The following is a 21,477-nucleotide window of genomic DNA, read 5'->3' as shown; positions in this document are numbered from 1 at the left end:
AGCGCTGTTTCACCTTACATTTCTTGCTGAAAAGTTATTTTAACTGGAAGATTAAAATTATCTCCAAGGAGAAAATTTAGGAGAAAAAGTGAATTGGATCGAGTAATACGTTATAAGGGGAAAGAGAGCCCTGCCCATTTGAGCTTATATTCTGAGGGTTCAAAGAAGACTCTGCAACTGGAATTATTATTTTTCCATCCATCTTGCGCTCACTTCTGCACGAAAAATGCAATTGCTCCAAATCTGCTGTAAAATTTCTCCAAAAATTGAAATTGCTCCAAAATCGCTATCAATCCAAACATCACTCCAAACTTTTTCCCGTTATCACAGTGGGTGAAAAAAACGACTTCTTTTTCTCAGCTTTGGAAATAAGGGACTGCAGGCAGGGGCGTAACTAGAAATCACTGGGTCCCCCTGCAAAAATTTGGATGGGGCCCCCTCCGCCTACCTCCGCCCCCCCCCCCCCCCCATCATTAGAACAATTGTGTAGAGAATAGAAAGCTCTTTCTCTCCACGCCCAGACTTCTCGAGCATCACTAAAGTACACAGTACTTGGACACTTGGGAAGGGGTAGAAAGGCTGGGGGTAGAACAGGGCTGTATACAAGACTCTGCTGCATCCGAACAGGGACTGTCTACAAATCTTTGTCTGCAAAACTTTGTATGATTCGTTATCAGTGGCTGAGCAGATGCAGTCACTAGAACAATTGTGCAGAGAGCAGAAAGCTTTTTTTCTCCGAGCCCTTAGTTGCCAGTCTCTCAGGACAGGGCCCACTGTAGCTTATGAGCCCCCTGCAGCTGCATCCCTTGCAGGGTCTATTGCTGCAGGTTCAAGCAGGTACATTCTCCTAACTGTGTAATAATTATTTACTGAGGGGGAAGGGGGGCACTGCTTTATATTTATTTTAACCACTTGAGGACCCAGCCTTTACCCACCCCCCTTAAGGACCAGCGCTTATTACAGAGATCTGTGCTGGGTGGGCTCTACAGCCCCCAGCACAGATCAAACATTAGGCAGAGCGACCAGATCGCCCCCCTTTTTTCCCCACTAGGGGGATGATGTGCTGGGGGGGTCTGATTGCTCCTGCCTGCGTGTGGCTGGCGGGGGGTCACCTCAAAGCCCCCTCCACCGCAGGATTCCCCCTCTTCCTCTCCTCCCTCCCTTCCCCGGAGATCGGAGGCTGCACAGGAACGGATCTGTCCTGTGCAGCCTCTAACAGGCTCCTGCCTGTCATGTGACAGCGATCCCCGGCCGCTGATTGGCCAGGGATCGCTGATCTGGTACAACGCTGCTACTGTTAGCAGCGTTGTACAAATGTAAACAAAGCGGATTATTTCCGCTTGTGTTTACATTTAGCCTGCGAGCTGCGATCGGCGGCCCGCAGGCTATTCCCAGAGCCCCCCGCCGTGAATTGACAGGAAGCAGCCGCTCGCGCGAGCGGCTGTTTCCTGATTAATTAGCCTGCAGCCGGCGACGCAGATCTGCGTCGCTGGTCCTGCAGCTGCCACTTTGCCGACACGCGTTATGAGTGCGCGGTCAGCAAGTGGTTAATCAATGCAGAATTCATTTTTTTCTTATTTGAAAAACAGAGTTTAATCCCTCTTTAATGTTTGCTTGCATTCCGGGAAATTTTGTGGCACGTAGTGGGAATCAGTTACACCAGTACTAAAGAAGCTAGAATAACATACAGTATCTTCTAACACTGTAATGACATAAGTTCCGATTGTCTTTTTACATAGTTATATCGTCCTATTTTTAGTTATTGCATAAGGAATATTGGATGATTACGCATAATTAAAACGGTGACACAAGAGATTCAAAAAGCCAAGTAACTCTGTATAAATAGTATCCTAGCCTGGGCATGAAAGCAGGCAGCGTTACCACCCGATAGCTGAACACGTTGCTGCTTGCAGACAGGAAAATGTAAGTGATATTGCAGTGTTAGTGTATTCACCTTTACATGTGCTTCATCAAAAGGGACCCTGCATTATTGATTTTAACAAAATCTGAAATTTAATGACATCTTGCATAGAATTTAAAATAGAAAAAAATGCTTCTAATGTATTACCGGTATATATTTTTTTTATTTGGAGGGAAAAATATAAATGTTATTAAAAGATTTTAAATTTGTAGATGTATGTTTAAATTTACTAAATTAATCACTACTCAAAAAGTGAGAGGGCACTTAAAGGGACTCCGAGCAGTGCAGAAACTATGGAAAGATGCATATAATTTTAAAGCCCTCTTTCTCCTCTTTCCAATGATATATAAACCGCCACCCTACGCCTTTTAGTTTTCACTATTTTCGCGATCGAAACTGCCGCGACCGCGACTTCTAGAGTAAATAGAGAAAAAAAGATTTCCCCAAATTCCTATCTTCCTGCAAGAGTAATTTAATGTAAAGAGTAGAGAGTTAATGCTTAGAGGCCTGTCACCAGCGCAGTTCAGTGGGGGAGGGATCACCTTATCATTGCAGAAAAAGCATGCAATTTTGCACATGCACAATTCTGCATTTGTGATTTTCTATTCTTTTTAGAACTAAAGTATTGTATGTAGAATTCTGCAGTAATACAACTGAAGCTAATTTACATGAAAATACCTTTAATTAACGTCCAAACTGCATTTGAGTTTTCATGCAAAATATGATTTTTTTCTCGTTGACTTGTTGTAATGATCCGCTCAGCTGCCTGCGCAGGCAGGCAGCTTTTTGACCACTGTTCAGGTCTGCATTCTACAGGTCCCTGGAAAAGAGACCTTTTGTCAGTTTTGCAGCTTGCTGCTGCTGAGGAATTTGCATACGTTTGTCATGCAAATTGGCTAGCCACATCCTTTGTAGGCTGGCTCTATATATACTATGTGATTCCACAGTACGTGGCTGGTCATAAGGGTTTGTCCTGTGAAACACTCCTGGAGTGTCAGCCATGATTATCGTTTGAAGATTAGCTTAGAGTAATTCCTGGGACTGCACTAGGCATCCTTGCTAGAGCAGTCAGGATTGTATTATTTGTATTGCCTGTTCTGTCTCTCTTGCTGTACTTGGATCGCACTTGCTCTGGCGGAAAGAGCAGTGGATTCAGCTCGCTCTGTTTCTATACTTGGATCACACTCGCTCTGGCGGAAAGAGCAGTGGATCCTGCTAAAGCTATCTTGCTATACTTGGATCGCACTTGCTCTGGCGGAAAGAGCAGGGATCCTACAAGCTCTGTTGCCTTACTTGGATCGCACTCGCTCTGGCGGAAAGAGCGGTGGATCGTATCTCTCACTTATTCCTGTTTTCGTGTACCTGTCTTGTCTGATACGAACGCTTGCTGGAGGCTCGGTGAGGTAACCGTTAAGCAAGCGCTCGCGTCCTATGTTTCATGGTTGTCTGTCAGTGGTTAGTTAGGCGTGCTTGTCTCTGTTGTGCTTAACACGCAGAGACCGCGCAGTAAACATGTTCGCTGTTGAGAATGAGTGCGGTGTTCGCGTTTAGTTAGCGTTTGTTATTTTCCTTATCTTCTCATTGTATTATTGCTGTGCCTTTGCTACTCTCATGCCCTGTCTTGCTTAAGCCTTGTGTCACCTCTGGCAATCGCCTCTCTCGCGATTGCGTTCCTACTTCGTTTCTGCTGTTGGGTGTGCACCGTCGCGGGTTGGCGACTAGATTGGGGCACATACATACATTCTATCCCTGTGCTCATTCTCTTTCGCAATCGCTTCTCTTGCGATTGCGTTCTCACTTGGTTTCCTCTGTTGTGTGTCCACCGTCGCAGGTTTGCGGCTAGATTGGTGGACATACATACATTCCTCATCTGTGCTTATTCGGTCTTGTGTCGCTGTTAGCAACCGCCATCTCTGGCGATTGCCTTCTCACCTTATCTTCCTGGTTGTGTGTTCATCGTCGCAGGGTGGCGACTAGATTGGTGGACACACATACCCTCTGTCGCTTTACTCTCTCTCTTTCAGGGCTATCTTGCCCTGCGTTTCTTCCCTTCGTGCAATTCCTGTCTGGCGTCTGTGGCGGGGCAGAGGAGCTGTTCCTCTGCACTCCACAGCGCCACCTGCCGACAGGAATTTCCCTCTACAGGTGCATTGCACCTTTTGCTGGGTTCCCTCAAAATATACGCTTGTGGAGGATTTCCGCAGTGTCAGCGCGCGTCCTGTGCGCTGATCACGGAGAGAATTCCACAATCGTTACACTTGCATTAAAACATTAATTGCAAATCACACATGAAAGTAAGCAGAGCTGCCATACGAATTTTAAATGCAGAACATTTTCAAACAATAAAATGTTTATTGCAGTACATTACATGTGCAACAAATGTGTTTTTGCAACTTTGCAAATCTGGTGCAATTTTGAATGCGGTATATATTCAAGTATAAGTCTAGAAAGTTAGGTCTGATTCACTTCATAAAAGTATAGGGGTCGACTTATACACGAGTCACGGGCAACACTGAGCATACTGAGTTATGTGTGTACTAATAGTGACACTCCCATTTGCAGCAATGTACCCAGTGCTAAGTAATACTTTGAGGAAAGGAAATGCCAAGAAAACACAGGTCTGAAAGTCCTGGCCACAACAAATACTGGGCTGCATAAAAGGGAGTGCATAATTGCAAAAAAGCAAGCAGCATCTCCTTTCAGTGACATCACCTGCCAGCAGTAAAAATGTCACCACGTACTAAATGCCAGAATGTAAATCAGGGAGAGGAAAGATTCTACAATGGGCAAACACTGACTAAATCATTTATACATAATTAGATGTAGAAAAATGAAGCACTTTTTTAATTACATTATTTTCAGAGGAGTTCCTCTTTAAAGGACCGACATCTTCCGCACTGCTGTACAGAGTATATTGTCTTGTCACTAACTGTCCCTCAGAGGGGCTCATAATCTAATCCCTACCATAGTCATATGTCTATGTTTGTATTGTGTAGTGTATGTGTTGCAGTCTAGGGCCAATTTAGGGGGCAATTAACCTATCTGTATGTTTTTGAGATGTGGGAGGAAACCGGACTGTCCGGAGAAAACCCATGCAGACACGGGGAGAACATACAAACTCCTTGCAGATGTTGACCTGGCTGGGACTCAAACCAGGGACCCAGAGCTGCAAGGCAAGAGTGCTAACCACGACGCCACTGTGCTGCATGGCTGAATTACTGTATGCAGTAACCGATCTTGAGCCCCAAGTGCAGCCATTAACTTTGCTGGGTAGACTTATACTTGAGTTAATAAAAAATTCCAGCTTAAAAGGGTTGACTATTGGAGTCGACTTGTACACAAGGTCGACTTGTATTTTAATATATACGGGTAAGTGTGAACCCTGTGTAAAGCTTTGTTTCTCAACATAAAAGTACTCACAGTACCTCTTTTCTCTATTTTTAAGCCTAGTTCATTAGCAAAAAAATATGTTTTCTCTCTTTGAGAAATGTCACAGATGTTTGGGGGCTCCCAGCGCTGGATCTGTGGAGGCGAGGGGGACGGGGAAGAAGCTGGATTATCCAGAGCCTTTCTTTCGTGTATGTATGTTCTTGTGACAATTGATTTGGGTGCAGGGAGTGCAGGGAGCTCTACTGATTACCTAAATTCTTCCCCTCAGTGCATAATTAAAGGTCCGGCTATTACTGGCACCCAATTTATATATAGGTTTAATAGCGGCGCCCAAATCTAGCGAGCACAGGTGCCAAGCAGGTGCCAAGATGACCTGCTATGCTTTTTTTCCCCACAGGTTTAGTTGAAATGCCCACGACCAGCGCAGATTACAAACTACTGAATATCTGCTCTATCTTCACAGACAACTCTCCTAAAACACCAAGATCTACCTACCTGGTTCTTCTTACAGCCCCTGGCAGCCCTTCTGTCCCTCACCGCAGCTTTGCTCCCAGCCGGTAACCCGGGATTCCCTCTGTTGCAGATGCCGACCTCGCTAGGTCATCATTTTCTGCTCCTGCGTGAGCGAAAGACCGCGCTGCTCGCAATCGCGCTCACATAGCCTGGAGCATTCAGCCCAGGCACAGAAGTACTGCACACTGTGTAATGCCTGCAAAACAGCACTTCAGGTGTATGGAACCTGACAGTAAACCAGTGTCAAGTCTCGGCCGGACTGCTCACACAGCCCTGGAAACTTCCACTCAAGTACCGAGACGGCACACCACTGGCTGCAAATCAATTGCTGTGTATTGTGGAACAACTACACTACGTGTTACGGACCGTAGTCCTTCATCTGGTGTAAAACCACCTGATGAAGGACTGCAGTCCGTAACATGTAGTGTAGTTGTGGTGCGCCATCTCGTTACTTGAGCAGAAGTACTGCGTCTGTGCAGAACTCTTCCACTCAAGGCGCAGGCGCAGTAGACATCTACAACGGAAGGGACACCAGCTGGGAGTGGAGCTGCAGCGAGGCAGATAGGCTGCCAGGGGCTGGACTCTGGAGGAAGCCCCAGGTAGGTAGATCCTCTTTTGTTGTTTTACCCCGGAAGTGTTCGTGAAAAGCACTAAAACATTTTAGAAGCACTTTTTTTTCTTTAAAGTGAACTCGAGTGGAACTCTGCCTCTGCCAGGGATCCTCATGCACTTCATGCACGGCCACACTACACCCGTGTGAGCATGGCCACGCTTGCACAACTTGCTGCGCAGGCATGGCCAAGCTTGTGTTTGAAGAAGAGCATGATCACAAGCTAGAACTCTGACAAGCTCTAGTTGGATTCCATTGGAGGGTCCGCGAGTGGCAAGGGGGGACCGAAGGACGGTGTGGGAAGCCTCTACAGCAAGGGTGTCAAACTCAGTCACATAAGGGACCAAAATCTAAATCATACCCTGAGACGTGGGCCAAATTGATGGAGCTTAGTGTTAGGTTCAAATTACTGGTACTCTGAGAAGTAGTGGCAAGGCTGATCTTACAGCTTTGCACTGAACTAAGGTCAGTATTTAGTGGATCAGGGTCAACTTTATATATATTTTTTTTTTATTTGAAATTTGTGTTTGCTTTTTTTTATTATTATGTTCTTATTTTGCACATTTTAATAGACTAATGCATGAATTTTCTCCTACTACCACCATCAGATGGCCATACTTCGCATGGTGCTGGGATTGGGAGCGATCAGCCTCCTGTCTTTGTTTTCGTTTGGACGGTTGGATCCATGCACTCTTCATGGTCTTCAGTATCCTGCCTATAAACAACATGGGGACATTGTCCTTGGAGGGATCTTTCCAATACACACGGGTTTTGTGGATCTGGGCTACTCCTTCAGAGAAAGAGACCACCATGTCACTTGTTACTCGTAAGTGCTTAATGAAAAGTTGACAAACACCTGGATTGGGCCAAAAGTAGATTTTTTTTTTACTTATCTTTCAGCCTCTGTAGTTTTCAGCCCCTCAGAGTCCTCTGCGTCCTCTATGTTGTGCCACTGTCTTCTCCGAAAGATCTGTGACTAGAACTCAAGTTGCAAGCTACTATGCATCATGCATGGTGCTCAGAAGAATTGTACCACACAGGTGCAGAATGCTCCTGGTGAGTTCTAGTCACAGATCTTTTGAAGGGAACAGCGGCAAATGGAGGGGACCTACAGGACACAGAGGGAACTTAAAAAACAAGGGGGTGGGGAAAGGGCTTAGGCTGGAAGAAGCCCCAGCCCCAGGTAAGTAATAATCTACCTTTCTGAACCAATTAATATATGCTTTGAAACGCATGATTGTGAAGAGCTAGGCTCCAATTAGAAAGGCTAGAGCATACCTGAACTGACATGTCACATGACGAGATAAACATGGGTACATATACTACTAAACTGTCATTTTGATTGAAGATTTGCCCCCGGCTGGCACTCCCCATCACTAATACCACTGCATCCTATGCTCGCTGCTACATATCAGGCCCCTCTGGCACCTTCCCTCCCCGCCGCTTGCAAAAACCCACCAGGACTGCCACCACCACTCTCACCGCTTCTCCTCACGCTGGAGGCCCAACAAATATATCTTCAAAGCTTCCGCCAGGGCTCCTCATTGGTCCACTAAGCAAACCAATGAGAATCATACAAGTTAGAATCATCCTTTAGGATTCTCAGGTGCTTTCCTGAGGCTCTAGTGTTCAGCAGTAAGAAGAAGGAGCTGCTGTGGAGGTCCTGGTGGGTTGTTTTGGAGGTCCCGGAGAAGCTGACATGTAGCAGCAGACTTCGGGTGAGTGCCCGTGGGGCTTTAGGGGCAGATGGCAGGTGACAGAAACGGAAGCTGTGGATCTGGCAGTGCCGTGGTGCTGAAGTACAGCTCCATGGTACAAAACCTTGTGGCCCCCCCCCCCATCGTTCAGAGTGTAGGAATAATGCTCAGGCAAATAGCTATTATTCACCAGAGTGATTCTCTTTGCACTCAACCATTGGACAGCTGAAGATGGTAATTAGATTTATTGGTAATCCTCATGCAATGGCCAAGCATGCTGCAAGCTACTTATCACTTAGAATATGACATTTCCCCTTTTGTGCGGTGTTGTCAGTGTGCAATCTGAATGATATCATGAAAGTTCATTTATTTGACAAAATCAGATTTGTGCACATGCCATGTAGGTTGAATGGCAGTGGCGTAGCTAAGGAGCTATGGGTCCCAAGCACTCGATACATAACAATTGATACAGCGCACCAAAACCTGCCAATGATTTCCACAGTGTCAGAGGTGCAAGAAGGGGATGGGAACCAGTTTGTTAATGATTACTACTATTTAAAGCATCTATAGAAATGATTATTACCAGCACATAGTCAATAGAGAGCTAATATTGTGTTTGAGGAATGGCCCCTCGGTGCCCCTCTGGCCCAAGGGCTCTGATGCGTTGGCTACCTCTGCAACCCCTATTGCTACGCTGCTGTTGAATGGGCCCTATTCCTGCTTAGAACTTTTTTTTCTGCTTTCAGTGATCTGTATGTATGCAAATGAAGCAGTCTAACTCCTCAAGTGTAGACAGAAACAAATTCGTTTTAAAGAGCACACACGGCGGATAGGAAAAAAGTTTATTTTTTTTCTGGGAGCTGAATGAACCAGATTTTACACTGCACTGGAATAACTGCTATGCAGATGTCAGAGAGATAAAATGGAGTCCCTTAACCTCCTCCTGACCACCTCATGCTGGCCGACAGTGGGAGTGTGTGTGGCTCTCTTGCATTCAGCTAATGCCAATTAGTGTCAGCTCGTGTCTCGCGAGATTAGCAGGGAACGAGCGCTCGCTCGAGCACACCTTCCCTGCGGGTAAACAAGGCAGGGATCCTTGATCAGCCTGCCAGCCGTGATCAGAGCTGGCAGACTGCTTTTGAGGAAAAAAAAGATAAAATATATGTGTACAGGGCTGCAATCTAGCACAGCAATGTACAAAGGACAGCCTTGTCACTTAACTGTCCCCAGGAGTGGCTCACAAACTAATTCCTATCATAGACATATCTCTATGTATGCATAGTGCAGTGTATTTATCTTAGTGCAGGGCCAATTTAGGAGGGGGGGGGGGGGATAAAAACAACAACTATTTTGCTATTTTTTTTATTAATAGAAATAAAAATGGCAGCAGCAATCAGATACCACCAACAAAAAGCTCTATTGGTGAGAAGAAAAGGAGGCACAATTCATTTAGGTGCTAAGTTGTATGGCCGAGCAATAAAGTGTTAAAGTTGCAAAGTGCTGAACTGTGAAAAATCACCTGGTCACTAGGGGGGTATAAATCTGTGGTCCTTAAGAGGTTAAAATGAAAGCAGAATTATGAGACTGCAAGGAGGTTTTAAGTATGTAGTATTGCTGCTCCACATGCAGTTATTTACCTTGTATTTTCAGTTCAGGCTTGCTTAAAGGGACCCTAAGCAGAACAAGAAAATGCTAAAATGAACTTACCTGGGGCTTCCTCCAGCCCCTCCTAGTCTATGAGGTCCCTTGGCATCCTCTGGGCTCCCTCCGTTCTTCTGCTGGTGGCTCCATTAGCATGTCAACTTCACGAGGAGTTGTGCGCAACTGGGCATGCACAGACTCCGCATGCCCATCTTGCTCGCTCGCCCATTGCTGTGAGTGTTCTGCAAATGCACAGTTCATTCTTTTCAGAATCGTCCATGCGCAGAACGCTTATGGCGACTGGTGCGAGAGCGAGATGGGTGAGAGGAAGGACCATCATTCGCAGTTTTGCACGACTCCTCACAAAGTCGGTATGCCCAGAGGATGCCAAGGGACCTCACGGACTAAGAGGGGCTAGAGGAAGTCCCAGTGGTATTTTGGCATTTTCTGGTCCTGATCCCTTTAAGGTTAGGAGGAGGTTAACTGTATTAGTTAGGGTTAGAAGTTTAGCGCTGCAACAGAAAGGGGTTAATATCATGGCAGGGAAAAGGTTAAAGCCAAAGTTTGGGTCAAAAAGGAAATACTTGCCTAACAAGAGAGAAGCCTCTGGATCCTGTGCAGTGTTCCCCAACCCTGTCCTCAGGGCCCACCTACAGTGCATGTTTTGTAGAAATCCACAGAGGCAGTTTATGAGTTCTGCTTAGACACTAATTACCTCACCTGTGCCTGTTTATGGTTTCTGCAGAACGTACTGTTGGTGGGCCCTGAGGACAGGGTTGGGGAACTCTGCAAGGCTTCCCACGTCATCGTCCGATCCCTCGTTACTCTATAGGATTCCAAGGCTTCCTTATTCTTAGGTAAGTATTTCCTTTTTGACCATTGTCTCAAGTTCACTTTAAAATCAGGCAGGTTAATATTACAGGGACCACTTACAGTTAGCTGAAGGACTGGGAAAGATACAACGAAACAACATAACAGCAGAGTAGCCAATACCTCGCACTGGTGCAAAAATAGCACCAAATCTATTCACCCTTCTTTTCTTCAGAAGACCAGTTGCATGGTGTTTAGAGCACAGAGAGACCCTCAAAAAAAAGCATGGGCCACCACTAGAGAGTTTTCAAACTTTTAACTTCTAGCATATAATTCCATTTTTGTTCCCCCAGGTACAGCTCAATTTCCTACACCTGGTTGCAAGCCATGGTTTATGCCACAGAAGAGATCAATAGCAATAATTTTCTCCTTCCTAACATCTCCCTGGGCTTTCAGTTATTTGATTGCTGTCTCCACATGCATTTTTCACTCTGGCAGACAATTACAGCTCTGACGGGGCAGGACAATCCCATCTTAAATTACCGGTGTAACCAAAAGATCCCCATGGCGATGATCGCAGATTCTATTTCACTTTCAACCATTTCCTTGGCTACTCTTCTTGGTCTCTATTGGTATCCTCAGGTATGGCGCATGCTTATTTCCTGTAAACTATTTAAATAGATACATAGCATTATTATTTAGTACTTCCAATAAGTAAATGGATGTGTTGCCAGGAGCATAACAATAGACCCAGCAAGGGATGCAGCTGCAGGTGGGTCCAGAGTCCGCAGAGGGGCCCGTGGGGGGAGACGTCTTGAGGGACTGACAACTAAGGGCATGGGGAGAAAAATCTTTCTGCTCTCTGCACAATTGTTCTAATGACTACATCTGCTCAGCCACTGATAAGGAATCACACAAAGTTTTGTAGACAACGTTTTATAGACAGTCCCTATCCAGTGTTCAGCAGGGTCTTGTGTACAGCTGTGCCCTTCCCCCTCTGCTCACTTCCCAAGTGCTCTGTACTGTGCCGAGCCAGTTCTGCTCCATCAGGTATGGACAGAGTGAATGTAATAAGCTGAGGCTGGGAGCACACTCCTCTGTCGGTTTTCTGTATGCGTTTTCTGCACAACATGTTTGTCTGTATGGGCTCGATTCACAAAGCGGCGATAACCTAGTTAAAGACTTGAGGCGTGATAACCATTTTATCATGCCTAAACTCAGTTTAGGCATGATAAGTTTAGGCATGATAACTTTAGGCATGATAAGTTTAGATAAGTTTAGATTGCGGGCAAAGTCCCGCACGCAAAGCAGCACCATTAAACTCTATGCAAAGTGCACCAGACTTTACTAGCGCAAAACTTTTGATCAGCTGTGCACTGCGGTGCTAACCCAGTTGGTGCTTAACTACTTTGGCCTCCCGGACGTACTAGCTACGCCCAGGAGGCCATGTGCGCTGCCGCGCGCCCCCACGGCCGATCGCGCGTGTGCACGTGCACTCCCGGCCCGCGGTTCGCTAGCCAGGCAATCAGTGAATCAAGCTATGGAGCCCGATCACTGATTGCTCTCCCCCCGAGAAAAACCGCCAGCTTCGCACGGAAGCTGAGGTTTTTCTGTTCCTATTTCCCCCGACGTCACTCTAAGCGTCCGTGTTATGCTTAGAGTGACGTCATTGTAAACAAACTCAGCTAACTGCAAAAAAAAAAGCTAACTGCAGGAAAATGCAAAAAAAAAATTAAAAAATAAAACCAATATGTCCTAAAAAAATTTATTTGCATCCCACCCTCCCAAAAATACCCACATAAAATGTTTAATAATAAATAAAAAAAACAAAACATTACAATTAAAATAATTTAAATATCTATGTAAACATGAAATATTTATATATTTTTTTAATTATAAGCTTGTAAATAGTGATGGATGCAAAACGGAAAAAATGCACTTTTATTTCCAAGTAAAATACTGTCGCCCTACATTGTGATAGGGACATAATTTAAACGGTGTAATAACCGGGACATATGGGCAAATACAATATGTGAGTTTCAATTATGGAGGCATGTATTATTTTAAAACTATAATGGCCGAAAACTGAGAAATAATACATTTTTTCTGTTTTTTCCTTATTCTTCCTGTTAAAATGCATCTACAGTAAAGTGGCTCTTAGCAAAATGTACCCCCCAAAGAAAGCCCAATTGGTGGCGGAAAAAACAAGATATAGATCAGTTCATTGTGATAAGTAGTGATAAAGTTATAGGCTAATGAATGGGAGGTGAAAATTGCTTGGAAGCATAAAGTGAAAACGACTGAAGGCTGAAGTGGTTAAACTTATCACGCCTAAAAACGTATCACACCTAAACTTATCACGCCTAAACTTATCACACCTAAACTTATCACACCTAAACTTATCATGCCTAAACTGAGTTTAGGCGTGATAAAGGGCTTTTCACTAGCGTGCTAACTGTTAGCACCGCTTTGTGAATCAGGCCCTATGTGTGAAAACATGCACGTTTTATCACAGAAGCTAATGCCATTGATAGGGAAAATGCCTGCAGTGCTTCACTGCTGCCTGTTTTTATCTGCATGGGGATAATACATTCAAGTGTGCACTAGTCAATTGAATAACATTGGTTCTCAGTTTACCTGTGCAGAAAGCGGGGGGGGGGGGGGAGGGGGGCTGCATCCAAAGTTTTGCAGTGGGGGCCCAGTGATTTCTAGTTTCACCCCTGTGTGTTGCCCTCAAACTTCTTGGGTATGTATGGTGGGATATCCGCAAGTTGCCAGTGTAGCAACCATGGCTGTCATGGTGAATGAGCATGATTTATCAGACATCAATGAAATATATGTTTGATAAGTTTTCAAATTTGGTGCCAAGTTCCATTTAAACACCATTTCCTATCATTAATACCCAGGAATATGAATAGTATTGGAGACAAGTTGTTGCAGCCATCTGGGGGCATCTGGGATGTCTGGTTGTGTTTGTTTGGTTGACCCCGATATTCAATGTTTTGCAATTTTCATTATCTTTTAACAGTTGTGTGATTATTAATTGTAACTCCTGCAGGTTAGTTACTCAGCTACCGTGACTACATTGAGCAATCGATTCCTATATCCTTCATTCTTCCGCACTATTCCTAGTGACGACAAACAAGCTTTTGCCTTGGTCAAACTGGTTTCCTTAATGGGCTGGAAATGGGTCGGGTTGCTTTCTCTCAACAACGATTATGGCATACAGGGATCGCAGATTCTTAAGGAGGAGCTCCAGAAGATTGGAGTATGCATTGCTTACCACGAGATCTTTGGTCAAGGGACTTCTCTAAGCCAGCTTCTTATGATAGCCAGCACCATTGCAAAGTCCTCAGCAAAGGTTGTGATACTCTTTTCTCGGGACCCAACTATCAATCCTCTAATGGAATTACTTGTAAGCAGAACAGATGTTGAAAGAGTATGGCTGGCTTCCAATGGATGGTCAAACTCAATATTGCTATCCATAGCGAGGTATAGTCATATTCTGATGGGGACACTTGGCCTATCACTCCATGAAGTGGACATGACGAGCTTTAACGACTATCTGCTGAAACTAAAGCCATCCACTTCTCTCCCACAAGACATATTTTTTGAGATCTTTTGGGAGAAGGTTCTTGGCTGTCGTTGGCCAAATTCTAGCGGCAGTTTTAGCAACGAGACAGTGTTGTGCACCGGGGAGATGAACCTGACAGATTTCTATGATAAGACTGCCAGTTATCGATACTATGACTTCCGGTCGCAATACTTGGTCTATAACGCAGTGTATGCTGTGGCCCATGCAATTCATAATCTAATTTTCTCATGTGGGAAAGATCAGGCTTCAAACGGAAATAGGAAATGTACCAGCGTGAATGACGTAAAGCCTTGGCAGGTAGGTATTACCACTAGTATAAGATACTGTATATTTGACTTCTTGCTTTGCCTTGCAGTAAATTATGGGCCTTTGGGGTACTGCTACAGCCCTGGCTGTTTCAGATGTCACAGAATAAGGCCTTTCCCATAAAGCTCATTGCCTTTGTAAACACAAATGTATTAATAATATAAATTTATTTAAAGGACCACTATTGCAAAAAATTTAAAAATGTTAAATACATGCATATAAGAAGTACATTTCTCCCAGATAAAAATGCGCTATAAATTATTTTTCTCCTATGTCCCTGGCAATTACAGTAGGGAGTAAAAATCTGACAGTTTTTGTTCATTTCCTCATGGGGTTTCTCAGGATTATGTTAATTTTCAAAAGCACTTCTTGAACAGCAGTTGCTCAGTCCATCTGCCAAAATAGTGTGCAAATGAGTAGGCAGGCTGGACTGCATCTTAGTATAGATCCTCTCTAGGGAATGCTTTTGTAAAGAATAAAGGAAATACTGAGAACCCCCCATAAAGAGATGGACCAGTCCAATTTTCAACCAGATTTTTACTACCTACTGTACGTGACAGGAACATAAGAGAAGAGTAGCACGGTGGCGTAGTGGTTAGCTCTCTTGCCTTGCAGCACTGGGTCCCTGGTTCAAATCCCAGCCAGGGCACTATCTTCAAAGAGTTTGTATGTTCTCTCCGTGTCTGCGTGGGTTTCCTCCGGGCACTCTGGTTTCTTCCCACATTCCAAAAACATACAGATAAGTTAATTGACTCCCCCTAAAAAATTGGCCCTAGACTACAGTACTTTCACTAAATAATATAGACATATGGCAATTGTAGGGATTAGATTGTGAGCTCCTTTGAGGGACAGTTAGTGACAAGACTATATATATATATATATATATATATATATATATATACACTGTACAGCAGCGCTATATAAATACTAAATAATAATAATCTAAAGTGCATCATTATAATCTGGGGGAATTGTACTTCTAATAAATATGTGTGCACATGTATTTTAAATTACACATTTTTTTTATAGTGGTTCTTTAAAGTTGACCTCCTCTTAAAGAGACACTGAAGCGGAAAAAAAACTATGATATTATGATTTATATGTGTAGTACAGCTAAGAAATAAAACATTAAGATCAGATACATTAGTCTAATTGTTTCCAGTACAGGAAGAGTTAAGAAACTCCAGTTGTTATCTCTATACAAAAAAGCCATTAAGCTCTACGACTTTCAAAGTCGTGGAGAGGGCTGTTTTCTGACCTTTATTATCTCAACTGTTAGTTAACTATTTACTTTTCCTCTGGCAGAGGAGAGGTCATTAGTTCACAGACTGCTCTGAAAGAATCATTTTGAATGCTGAGTGTTGTGTAATCTGCACATATTAGAGAATGATGCAATGTTAGAAAAAACACTATATACTTGAAAATAAAAATATGAGAATATTTTCTTTGCTGCTAATCTTCTAGTAATTATTCATAGTACACAACCAATTCACTATATCATATATTTTTTTCGCTTCAGTGTCTCTTTAAAGAGACTCTGTAACAACAAAAACCTCCCCTGGGGGGTACTCACCTCGGGTGGGGGAAGCCTCCGGATCCTAATGAGGCTTCCCACGCCGTCCTCTGTCCCACGGGGGTCTCGCCGCAGCCCTCCGAACAGCCGGCGACTGTGCCGACTGTCAGTTCAATATTTACCTTTGCTGGCTCCAGCGGGGGCGCTGTGGCGACTTTCGGCACGGAAATAGACGGAAATACCCGATCTCCGTTGGGTCCGCTCTACTGCGCAGGCGCCGGAAACTTGCGCCTGCGCAGTAGAGCAGACCCGACGGCGATCGGGTATTTCCGCCTACTTCGGCGCCGAGAGGCATCAGAGCACCTGCGCAGGAGCCAGGAAGGTAAATATTGCGTCACCGCTGTACGGAGGGCTACAGCGAGACCCCCGAGGGACGCAGGACGGCGTGGGAAACCTCATTAGGATCCTGAGGCTTCCCCCACCCGAGGTGAGTACCCCCCAGGGGCCGTTTTGTCGTTACAGTTCCTCTTTAAAGGGCAACTGAAGCAAGAGGGATATGGAGGCTGCCATATTTATTTCCTCTTAAGCAATACCAGTTGCCTGGCTATCCCGATGATCCTCTGCCTCTAATACTTTTAGCCATAAACCATGAACAAGCATGCAGCAGTTCAGGTATTGCCAGATCTGAAAGTTTAGCTGCATGCTTGTTTCTGGTGTTATTCAGACACTACTGCATCCTAATAGCAAGACTAGCTAACCAGCAAGACTACCAGGCAACTGGTATTGTATAAAAGGAACATCCCCCTGCACCGAGACCGGAAGTGGTATTTCCCATGATGGCGACCTCCTCTGAATCCGAGCAGCGGCAGCTGCAGATGGTATAGCGCAGCTGCCGCCTGCTCGTGTGTGCGGCGAGGAGGTCGTCTCTCTGACTAGAGCGGAGGGGGGCCCCGGACAGCGGCGCACTGCAGTGCAGAATACATTACCTGTTTCGGCAGCGGGCGGCGGAGGTGATGGCGTCCCACTAATCTCCATGGCTACCGATGACTGACGACGTGACGTCACCACGCCACGCATCCATGATCCGCAGCGGGCGCGCTCCTTCCCCTGATTGGACTGACTACTTGTCTTCAGTAGTGATGCTGGATGAGCTCGGGTGGTCTCTCCCCTCAGGCAAGTGCAGCCAGGGCTCACTTAGGAGGCAGGGCCGGCGCCGGGGGGGATGTTTGGAAGCCAGCCATTCTGGCTACGTATACTGGGCATATATCCCTGCTTCATAACTGGGCACATATACCCCTGCTTCATATACTGGGGACATATACCTCTGCTTCATATACTGGGCACATATATCCCTGCTTCATATACTGGGCACATATACCCCTGCTTCATTTACTGGGCACATATACCCCTGCTTCATATACTCAGGGGCATATACCTATCTAATTTATACTGGGGGGCATATACCTATCTAATCTATACTGGGGGGCATATACCTATCTAAGATATACTGGGGGGCATATACCTATCTAATCTATAGTGGAGGCATATACCTATCTAAGATATACTGGGGGGCATATACCTATCTAAGCTATACTGGGGTCATATACCTATCTAATCTATACTGGGGGGCATATACCTATCTAATCTATACTGGGGGCATATACCTATTATTATTATTATTATTATTATTATTATTAAGATATACTGGGGGGCATATACCTATCTAAGATATACTGTGGGGCATATACCTATCTAATCTATACTGGGGGGCATATACCTATCTAATCTATAGTGGAGGCATATACCTATCTAAGATATACTGGGGGGCATATACCTATCTAATCTATACTGGGGGGCATATACCTATCTAATCTATACTGGGGGGCATATACCTATCTAATCTATACTGGGGGGCATATACCTATCTAAGCTATACTGGGGGCATATACCTATCTAATCTATACTGGGGGGCATATACCTATCTAAGATATACAGGGGGGCATATACCTATCTAAGATATACTGGGGGGCATATACCTATCTAAGATATACTGGGGGGCAAATACCTATCTAAGATATTCTGGGGGGCATATACCTATCTAAGATATACTGTGGGGCATATACCTATCTAAGATATACTGGGGGGCATATACCTATCTAATCTATACTGGGGGGCATATACCTATCTAAGCTATACTGGGGGCATATACCTATCTAATCTATACTGGGGGGCATATACCTATCTAATCTATACTGGGGGCATATACCTATCTAATCTATAGTGGAGGCATATACCTATCTAAGATATATTGGGGGGCATATACCTATCTAAGATATACTGGGGGGCATATACCTATCTAATCTATACTGGGGGGCATATACCTATCTAATCTATACTGGGGACATATACCTATCTAATCTATAGTGGAGGCATATACCTATCTAAGATATACTGGGGGGCATATACCTATCTAAGCTATACTGGGGTCATATACCTATCTAATCTATACTGGGGGGCATATACCTATCTAATCTATACTGGGGGCATATACCTATCTAAGCTATACTGGGGGCATATACCTATCTAATCTATACTGGGGGCATATACCGATCTAATCTATACTGGGGGCATATACCTATCTAAGATATACTGGGGGGCATATACCTATCTAATCTATACTGGGGGCATATACCTATCTAAGATATACTGGGGGGCATATACCTATCTAAGATATACTGGGGGGCATATACCTATCTAAGATATACTGGGGGGCATATACCTATCTAATCCATACTGGGCATATACTTATCTAATCTATACTGCGGACATATACCTATCTAACCTATACTGGGGGCAACTATATGGGCTACCTATACTGGGGGCGGGGGACCTATAGCTGGCTACCTATACTGCGGGCACCTATACCTGTCTTCACGTTGGGGGCGCATTTTACGCCCTCACCCTGGGTGCAATTTAGCCTAGAAACTGCTAGTATTTGGCTCCACCCACACCATGTTTTGGCCACGCCCACACGCCGCTTTCAGGAATCCCCCCCTTGGAAATCCTGGATTTGCCCCTGCACTAACTGAATCCAAACAGGCAGGGCTGGATTTACCATAAGGCACTGTAGGCACGTGCCTACAGGCACCTGTTGAGGGAAAGGTGGCTCACTCCTCTCCCCTAGTACCTCCCTCCTTCCCTATGCAAAGTCCCGAGCAGATTGTAAATGAGGGGTAACTTACCCAGCTCTCTGCATTTCACACATTAGATCTCCCTTCAATCAGGGGCACCGATACATATTTAACATTGAGGGTACCTCTGGCTACCTAATGCTAATGCATCGGTAACTACCTATAATGGGCAAGGGAAGTAAGGGAGAAGTGGCAGATGGGCCAGCCAGCACACTTGTGGTGCAGTTCCGCTAGGATGTGTAGGTTCATGGAGGATGAAGTCTAGGGTGCAAAAACATCTATGCCTATAGGCTCCTGTGATGTAAATCCGGGCCTGCAAACAGGAGAGGAAGCAAGCTATAGCAGTGTACGCGAGGTAAACCTTGGGGTCAAAAGTAAAATACTTCGCTAAGAAAAGGGAAGCCTCTGGAACCTCTATAGGCTTCCCATGCATCCACTGTTGCTGAGCGAGGACCACCGAAAGGTAAGAGCTTGTCAAAAAAGAGCTTGTCAAATTCCAAGCTCACTACCACGCTCCTCTTCATCCACAGGGCCAGCCATACTGCATCTGGGCAAGCATGTCCGTGCCTGCACAGTAGGCCGGAGCCACCCTTTCATGATTGACTCCATACTTGCACAATTGCAGCACAGCTGTGTTTATGCATGAAGAGGAGCACACTCATGATGCGCAGAAGGATCCTGGCTAGAGGCGGAGCTCCAGAAGGCAGTGTGGGAAGCCTATGGAGAATTCAGAAGCTTCCTTCTGTTTAGGTACATATTTATATTTACCATTTTCAGGTTTACTTTACCTTCTGCATTTTTAAGCTGTAAAAAATTACATTGCAATTTTTTAAAAGAAAAATATAAGGATGCCTCAATATTCCTTGCACTTTAAGTCAGCTTTAAAGGAAACCAGAGCTGACCTAAAACGAAGATTTGATACTCACCCGCAGCTTCCTCCTGCTGCATAAACCCATCCCACAATGTCCTCCCACGGTCAACCGCAATCAACTCCGGTAATAGGCTCAGTCGGGTCCAGTCTGGGTCTTCTGCGCATGCGTGGACCTCTCGCGCATGCACAGCAGACCTTTACTGACGCGACTGAGCCTATTACCGGCGCTGATCACGGCTGAACAGCAGATCGCGGGAGGATGGTGTGAGACTCCGATGGGTTTATGCTGCAGGAGGAAGCCATGGGAAGCCATGGGTGAATACCAAATCTTCTTTTAGGCCAGCTCTGGTACACTTTAAGATGGAGCTTCTTTACCAACTTTTAGATCTTTCATCACCTGAAACACATCTCCTTCACCAACCAGATGGGAGAGGAAATATACTTTGACTTTAATGGAAATCCTCCCACTGATTACGATATTCTGAACTGGAAGAGGAAAGCAGATGGCTCCATTGACTTTGTCAAGGTTGGATACTACAACTTACATGAGTCTCAGAAGGACAGCCTTAGCATCAATATTTCTGCAGTCAGTTGGATAACTGGTGGAAAACAGGTACAGAACGACCCTCATGTTCTCCCGTAATGAAAACAGGCTTGAACATAGGCTTGAGATGATCATCTGATTCTGCAATTGTACCACTATGTAACTCACTCATGTCTTTAGATTCCAGCATCTATGTGCAGTGAAAGTTGTCGACCTGGTTTTCGCAAAGCTGCCAAGAAGGGACAACCCATTTGTTGTTATGACTGCATTGCCTGTTCAGAGGGGGAAATATCCAACCAAACAGGTATGTTGAAAATCCTAAAAAGCACACTTTCACTTTGACACTAGAAGGGGTTCGTTGGTTCTTGTAGAGACCAAGAATACCTAAACGAGAAGTAGAGAGAGCCCAGGAGTCCAATGGTGCAGTTTCGTTAGGTATAGAAGACAAAAGTACATACCTGTATGATTATATACTCACAAAGGTGGGTGGCAGTTCCTGCAACCATAGTATAAGCGTGTGGGGGATTCAAAATATTCCTTAACCACCCTGGCGTTCTGATTAAATCGCCAGGGTGGCTGCGGGAGGGTTTTTTTTAAAATAAAACAAAAACTATTTCATGCAGCCAACTGAAAGTTGGCTGCATGAAAGCCCACTAGAGGGCGCTCCGGAGACGTTCTTCCGATCGCCTCCGGTGCCCAGAATAAACAAGGAAGGCCGCAATGAGCGGCCTTCCTTGTTTTGCTTAGATCGTCGCCATAGCGACGAGCGGAGTGACGTCATGGACGTCAGCCGACGTCCTGACGTCTGCCGCCTCCGATCCAGCCCTTAGCGCTGGCCGGAACTTTTTGTTCCGGCTACGCTGGGCTCAGGCGGC

General features: G+C 45.1%; 1 protein-coding gene across 1 annotated transcript in view; it reads left to right on the top strand.

Moving 5' to 3' along the window:
* LOC137562071 (extracellular calcium-sensing receptor-like) overlaps window positions 1-21,477 on the top strand; it is a 29,719-nt gene that overhangs the window by 5,669 nt on the left and 2,573 nt on the right. The window contains exons 3-5 of the mRNA XM_068273409.1: window positions 10,936-11,224; window positions 20,444-20,671; window positions 20,783-20,906. Coding sequence (XP_068129510.1) covers window positions 10,936-11,224; window positions 20,444-20,671; window positions 20,783-20,906 — 641 coding nt within the window. The remainder of the gene's footprint in view (window positions 1-10,935; window positions 11,225-20,443; window positions 20,672-20,782; window positions 20,907-21,477) is intronic.

Source organism: Hyperolius riggenbachi, chromosome 3 (genome assembly GCF_040937935.1).
Source record: "Hyperolius riggenbachi isolate aHypRig1 chromosome 3, aHypRig1.pri, whole genome shotgun sequence".
NCBI lineage: Eukaryota > Metazoa > Chordata > Amphibia > Anura > Hyperoliidae > Hyperolius > Hyperolius riggenbachi.
This window is presented reverse-complemented; position numbering and strand designations above follow the sequence as displayed.